The 7,851-nt window shown below is 40.5% G+C and overlaps 1 protein-coding gene across 1 annotated transcript in view; it reads right to left on the minus strand.

Annotated features, from left to right (window-relative positions):
• Positions 1 to 498: 498 nt before the first annotated feature.
• Positions 499 to 7,851, minus strand: part of RNMT (RNA guanine-7 methyltransferase) — a 44,192-nt gene continuing 36,839 nt past the window's right edge. Inside the window, exon 12 of the mRNA XM_037727844.1 lies at positions 499 to 5,075. Within this exon, the coding sequence (XP_037583772.1) occupies positions 5,038 to 5,075 (38 nt within the window). The 3' untranslated portion in view covers positions 499 to 5,037. The remainder of the gene's footprint in view (positions 5,076 to 7,851) is intronic.

Here is a 7,851-nt window from a genome sequence, read left to right on the forward strand (position 1 = left end):
TTGTAGTGGGAGTAGGCTGTGGGTGGGTGGGTGCACACCAGTATGGTCTGCCTGTAAAGGAGCTATGTTGGCAGGCACTGGGGAGCACCCTGGTTGGGCATCTGTGGCTGCACTGCAAGTGGGCATGGCCAGGCAGGGGCTCCCAGAGGCCAGCAGATTAGGGGAGCAGGAAGTGCCAGACTCTTTTAAACAACCAGCTGTCATTGTTGTTAACTGGGAACAATTAACTTGTCCTTGGGAACTGAGCAAGAAGTCACCTCTCCTACCACTGTAGGGCATTCATCTATCCATCAGGGACCCACCCCCATGACCCAAACACCTCCCATTAGATTCCACCTCCAACACTGGGGATCCAATTTCAACATGAGATTTGGAAGGACAAACATTTAAATTGTAGCACATTCCTAAGCAGAAGTATGTACCTATATGCACCAAAATTCATGTACTAGATATCTGGATAAGTACTCGTTTCCAAACAGTAAATGAACCAAACAGCCGTCAGATAAATAGTATGTGGTTTATTCACACAACGAAATATTATACAACCATGAGAATGAAAAACCATGTACAAATACATGCAACAATAATCCCACAGACATAATACTGGGGGAAAGAAACCAGATACAAAGGATGCGTAATGCTTAATTCTATTCATGTATCACCCAAACCAGACAGAACTAATCTATGCTCTTAGAATTCAGGATAGTGGTTTCCCTTGGAGAGGTAGCTAACTGGAAGGGATCTGATGGGGGACTTCTGGGGTGCTGATTGTATGCACATGTTCCATTTGTGAAAAATCACTGATGTGTTTCTATAGTTATACTTTAATAAAAAGTTAAACAAAATTATTTGCCTCTGTCTGGATACTCGACTGAAACTGAAAAAAACTGTCTCCTTCTCTCGCAACCTCTCACCTTGGCTACACTCTTACACTCGCATTCTCAGCTCCTGCCACTTGCAAATGGTGAGGGCGGGAAGAGGACCCTTCTCCCTATCATGCAGACTAAACTAGAATTGCTACAGGTCAGGCTGCTAAAAGAGGTCTACCAAACTGAAATTCAGGTCTTATCTTTGCTTCCTGCCAGTGCACTCCAGTGCTCTCCTGCTCTCTCTACCCCTCTCTCTCAACAAAACCCCTTACTCAGAAATAAACACTCCTCCCAGGGAACATCTAAGTAGCAAAAAGGATGGGGCTCTAATAGTTAACATTTCAAACTGCAGGTGGTGGATGGGTGAGGAGTCATCTGGGCTGACACCCTTGGAGGTATATAACAAGCACTTGGAGGGCAGGTCCAACTTGGGGAGTGGGTGTGAAAATCCTGGCTCTCTTTTGGGCAAGTCTGTACCCTCTATGACTCAGTTTCCTCATCATTAAAATGGGGATAATGGTGCTCACAGAGATGTTATAACAATCAAAATAAATTACCACAGGTGAAGCATTTAGCAAAGTGACCGACTTAGGTAGGAGGCTAATAAACATTAGCTGTCAGCTCAGCTTTGTCCAAAGTATGCTGTCCCCAAGAAAGCACAACCCAGGAGAAGTCCAGGGAGCAGGAGACTTTAGGGCTTGCTCAAAAGTCTCCACAGCCAAGCTGTGCAGAGTACCCTTGGATGTCCTGCACTTCCTCAGTATTGTGGTTAGGGGCAGGCGTTAAGCAGTGGGGTGGCTTTAGGCCTACATGGGGGCAGAGGACAAACTGGGAAGCACAAGAGGGAGAACTACTGACAGTGCCCTGGGCTCCAGTCCCATATGTATGTGCTAAATATCATTACATAAGTGTAGCAGGCTTTGCACCGGTTGCCTTCAAAGAATTAGGAATGCTGCTCAGAATGAAAACACTTAAGTGGGTAGCGTTTGACATAGCAGCAACTAGGGAGGTTCTAACATCACACACTTATACTTCATATTTGACCAACAGACCATCAAGTACCACAGGCATTTTGGTACAACTTCTGTTATTGGCGCCCGGTCCCTGGATTTGGCCTCTATTTTGCAGACGTAGAAACCCTGTGTGGGGACTAGCTAGAGATAACCCAAATGCACAAGGCCTGAGGTAGACAACAGAAAGTCAGTTTTTCAACAAAAACGATGTCTGGTAGCTAGAATATTCACACTGGCATTTTTGTCCTGCAGTCAGACCTATACAAGTAGCTAAACCTTCACCACAGTGATACTTGAAGAATACTTGAATACAAATCAAAATTACATAATGGCACTAAGCTAAAAGGCTGAAGAAGAAATTCCCAAGAGTTAACAGAACTGGAAACCTGGCCATCTCATGGCTGAGCATGGTTTGTCTGCTTTTCTATGCTGATCAATATAGTCCCAACTCTGTACTTATCCTCTATTAACATGTGAAGTCAGACAGTGGTCATGCTCCCTCAATTTCCAGGTGTGGGTGGGGGAGCAGGCTGCAAAACTCACTGTACTGGCAATCTTCCTTTAAGTCATTACAAGAATGCATTAATATAAGCAAGAGTCTCCACCCAATGTTTTCTCTGGCTGAAGGTCAATTTCTTTGGAGAGTCACCCTGGACCCAGAGTGCCTGGTTGGGTACTGAAGGAACAGGAGGGCCAAGCTCGATGGTGCAGTGACTCTGCAGAGGTGTCACTCTAGCATGCTTGCAATACTTTCCGCAGGTTAGAACACGGCTCCCTCAGATGTGGTTAAAAATAGCCAGCTCCTCTCCCTCAACATAAGCCATTAGTGCTTTCTCAAGTATATTCTAGGCCCGAAGAATTCATCAGCATTCTTGGTTACATCACAATCCAGCCATGTTTCCAGATCAATCACTGCAATCTCCAATTCCGTCATTCCCACCAATAGCTGGTTAGACCTTCATTTCTAATTCCATTATCAGAGGATAAACTGCATGGCAGGTCTGGGAGTGCCCCACTTCACCAAGCCTGCTGCAACAGGTGCTCTTCCTGGCCCAACGGTGAAAAGCCATACCCCCCGAATCCCCATAATTGTTACCGTAAGTCCTGCATAGAAAACCAAACACTTAGACTGCAGGGTATGTCAAGGAAGAGTCCTATCAGCTCCCTTCCACCTTGGTGATCGGAGACGATAGTCAGGGGAACCTTTAGTCCTTTTTCTAATAATTAAGTCAATGTCCAGAAAAATTAATTGCAGCAAGGAGACACAGGGATGGGGGTGGGGTGGAGGGTGGTAGCGAAAGAAGAACTGATAAGGCAACAGACAGGCAAAGCTCAAGGAGAAAGGTGGACACCTGAACATAGTGCCTGCAGGGGTGGCTACAGGGAGCCTCCCCCATGCCAACAACAGTGAACTCAGTACCCAGAGCATCTTCTCAGATCTGATCTCACTCTCTGCTCCTTTCTCTTCACTGAGGCTTTAGGAACTCTATCTTTCTGGTCTCTCTGCTTTGTATTACTGCTGGCTACTCTATCCTTTGGAGGATTCTTCTCTTCTCCAAATCACCCAGGGAGTGGAACTGGCTGAAAGAGGCTAAAAGTACATGTATTATTATTACCTACTAATTAAGACCAGTAAATGTAAACGAGGAAATAATGATGATGCTTTTCCTGTACCTACCAAACTATCAATATACTTCCGGGCACTGCCCTAGAATAAAAATGAACCTGAATATCTAACAGGAAGATTCCTTTTCCCCACCTCCCTGACATCATTTACAAACCTTTCCTAGCTAATGGCAGCCACCAGTCAGATGCAGTATTATGTATTTCCCAAATGACTTAAGGCAAAAAGACTTATTTTTGTGAACTGCTAACAGTTTGGAGATTGACAGACGGCAGAAGGAACTGAAATGAGGAAACCCATGCTTTCTTGCTAAAAAGTTTGCAACTCTAACACCATGAACAGTTAATAGATGTAAATTAATGAAGACACTCTGTTTTTAAAACAAGTACTGTGAATTACTACAAAAAGTAATGTTTTGGTATACCATGGCTTAATAATTTAAAAAAGAATGCTCAATTACTCTGCTTCATTCTTGAAGTTTTTCACTACATCTACATCTAAAAACTGGCAAGTTTTTCAAACGGTGGTGTAAAGTAAGGACAACAGTTCACATAGGGACCAGTTTTGGAAAAGCAGTCAATTACACAAGTGACAACTTTAACAATGGTTCCTATGGTGCAAAGTGCTGAGGTTGTAACAGAGGAGCAGGTTTTGCTTATTTCTGTGCTGAAGTGGGTACACAGCATCAGTTGGTGAGAATATTCCTATAGCAGTTCCATGCATAAATTTGGAAAAAATGTGCAACATGTTTACATGAGAGGGATTTCCACTAAATCTTAAGAGAAATAACTATGGCACCATGGTTCAATGAAGAAAGGTAAATGTGTCTAAATCACAATCTTGGTAACTAGAAACATTAATTGCTATGGTAGCAAATTCTCAAAAGAAAGCCCCAAAATTCCAAAATTCTATGCTGCCACTTAAAATGTCTAACCAGCTCTTGAATTGCAATATGTTAATGATTATTTCAAAATGCAACAAATTGCTAAAATTTTTGCTTTTATGAACATCTGAAATTGAGTTTTAAACTTGTAACTTTAGCAATACATATTGAACACTTACATTCAACTGTACAGAATGCAATCCATTAAATCTTGAAAAATGCTATATAATAAAACAATAGAAACGAGCACACTATGAAAATGCTCTCTGACCAATTCCACAACCGCAATAAATTTAATACTGTAAACACACACCGGACAAATCTGAGCACTGTGGAAAGAGTTTAGTTGCTTTAACAAGTCATATTATAATTTTTATGAGCTAAGATTGTAGATGCAAATGGAATTCTTAGAATGTTACTTAAAAATAGATTTTTAATGACAGAGGTCCCAACTCATTCTTATATATACATGCAAAAGTTCATCTGTCACAGACAGCAAATGTTGAATTTCTACACTGGAGTTTCTGGAAGCATCCTGCACATTTGGAATTAAAATCAACAAACAGAGAAATGTCAAATATATTGAGATGGGTTGTTCAAATTTGTGCAGGACAGAACATAGCCCCTCTGGGACTACTACATACATGCTCATTGCTGCTTCTCAAAGGCAAATACCAAGTAAATACCTAAAGAGGAAATAAATAAAAGAGTTTAGTTTCTCATATGATTACAGTAAACAAAGCAATCTCTGTCTTGTTCATAATTTGGTGAAAATTCTTAGGCTCTCAAGCAGCTTCTGAAGAGGAAAATCCCCGTTAATTCTAAGAGTTCCTCTATTACTTAAATCATTTTTAGGCAGATGTGGGATGTATATGTTTACTCAAAAACAATTATCTGCCTACAATAATACTCTATGACATTGCAGCCCATGGGAAAACCAGTTCAACAGCTCTAAAAAATCAGTTTAAGGTAAGAAAAATAAAAGTATAACTAGATTAAAAGTATAATAAAATTATAACAAAGAAAACGAATTAAAAATATTAAAGATACTTTAGAAAACTAGAATTAAAGGTACATACATAAAATGACATGTTAACAATTCACCTAATTATCCAATTACTGTGTTGTAGGGCCTTGCAAAGAAAGTGAACTAAAAGCTCTTAAGATAATAAAAGTTCTTAAAAGTGCTACTCCAAGGAACACACTGGAATAAGAAAGCAAACAGCCTTCCTACTGATTTTCAGAAAAAGTTTGAGTGGTCTGCAGTGATGAACCAGCTACAACATTCCCTTTATCCAAAGCCTAATTCAGAGGCCCTAACTCTCTTCAATTCTATGAAGGATGAGAGAGGTGAGGAAACTGCACAAGAAAAGTCTGAAGCTAGAAGTTGGTTCATGAGGTTTAAGGAAGGCAGCCACCTTCATAATGTAAAGTGCAAGATGATGCAGCTAGTGCTGATGTAGAAGCTGCAGCAAGTTATGCAGAAGATCCTGCTAAGATCCTCAAGGAAGGTGGCTATACTAAAGATCTTCAATGCAGATGAGACAGCTTTCTATTAGAAGATGCCACCTAGGACTTTCATTGTTACAGAAAATTCAGTACCTGGTTTCAAAGCTTCAAAAGACAGGGTGATTATCTGCTGGTGACTTTAAGATGAAGCCAATGCTCATTTATCCTTCCAAAAATCCGAAGGCCCTTAAGAATTATACAAAATCTGCTCTGCTCATGTTCTATAAATGGAAGAAAGCCTGGATGACAGTGTATCTGTTCACATCACGGTTTACTCAGTATTTTAACCCTACTGTTGAGACCTATTGCTCAGAAAAATAAAGTTCTTTTCAAAATATTACTGCTCATTGGCAATGTGCCTGTTCACCCAGGAGGACAGATGAAGATGTGTTGGGATTCACTTAGGGTGGCTTGCAAAATATTAGGGAAATATTAGGGAAAGTTATAGATTATGTTAGAACTTTAAGTCATAGAGTAAAAGATTAGGGATAATAAAAGTTTCCCCAGTTAAAGTCTGTTTACCCCACATCCCTTTGTCTCTACTCTAATTTGTTTACTCACGTAAACTTTGTGCTGGATGACCCTCTCAGGAGGAGGTTGAAGGGCAATTACCTATTAATAGTATTTACTCTGGGCCCAGGAACCAAGACCTTTTATCATTCGTAAAACCACTCTTTTAATCATGTTAATTATCCACAAGCATGTTGACTTAGAACCTCTGTTATTAAAACTGGACTGAATAAATATAAGCAAGGACAGGGAATCATGTCAGTTAGCTGCAACTGCCCTCTGAAAGCAGTTGACAATCATGAGTCAGGGTCTGCTGGACAGACCTCCGCTGGTGGTGATCAATGGCTCAAAGATGTACAAGGAGATTAACGTTATTTTCATGCCTGCTAATACAACACCCATTCTGCAGCCCATGGATCAGGGAGTGATTTTTATTTTTAAGTCTTATTATTTAAGAAATACATTTTGTAAGGCTGCTATAGATAGTGATTTCTCTGATGGGTCTGAAGTAAATTAAAAACCTGATGGAAAGGATTCTCCATTCTAGATACCATTAAGAATGCTCATGCTGGTCACTCTCCAATGCCAGCACCACCTCTCGCTCACTGAGCTCCAGCTGAAGAAGGGGGGTAAGTAAGGAGGTCTCTATACCATGGCTCGTACAAAGCAGACTGCCCACAAATCTACCGGTGGTAAAGCACCCAGGAAGCAACTGGCTACAAAAGCCACTCACAAGAGTGCACCCTCTACTGGAGGGGTGAAGAAACCTCATCATTACAGCCTGGTACTATGGCAATCCGTGAAATTAGATGTTATCAGAAGTCCACTGAACCTCTGATTTGCAAACTTCCCTTCCAGCATCTGGTGCGAAAAATTGCTCAGGACTTTAAAACAGATCTGCACTTCCAGAGCACAGCTATCAGTGCTTTGCAGGAGGCAAGTGAGGCCTATCTGGTTGGCGTTTTTGAAGACATAAACCTTTGTGCTATCCATGCCAAATGTGTAACAATTATGCCAAGACATCCAGCTAGCACACCGCATATGTGGAGAATGTGCTTAAGAATCCACTATGATGGGAAATATTTCATTCTCAGAAAAAAAAAAAATTCTCTTCTTCCTATTATTGGTAGTTCTGAATGCTAGATAATTTTTTTTCCATGGGGTCAAAAGGTACCTAAGTATATATGATTGTGAGTGGAAAAACAGGGGACAGAAATCAGGTATTGACAGTTTTTCCATTTTCATTTGTGTGTGAATTTTTAACATAAATATGGAGACATAAAGCATTAATGCAAGTTAAAATGTATCAGTGAACAAGTTTCAGCGGTTCAACTTTATAATAATTATAAATAAACTTGTTAAATTTTTCTGGACAATGCCAGCATTTGGATTTTTTTTAAAACAAGTAAATTTTTTATTGACAGAAAAAAGTATGTGTATTTG

This window comes from Cebus imitator, unplaced genomic scaffold (genome assembly GCF_001604975.1).
Source record: "Cebus imitator isolate Cc_AM_T3 unplaced genomic scaffold, Cebus_imitator-1.0 Scaffold242, whole genome shotgun sequence".
Taxonomy (NCBI): domain Eukaryota; kingdom Metazoa; phylum Chordata; class Mammalia; order Primates; family Cebidae; genus Cebus; species Cebus imitator.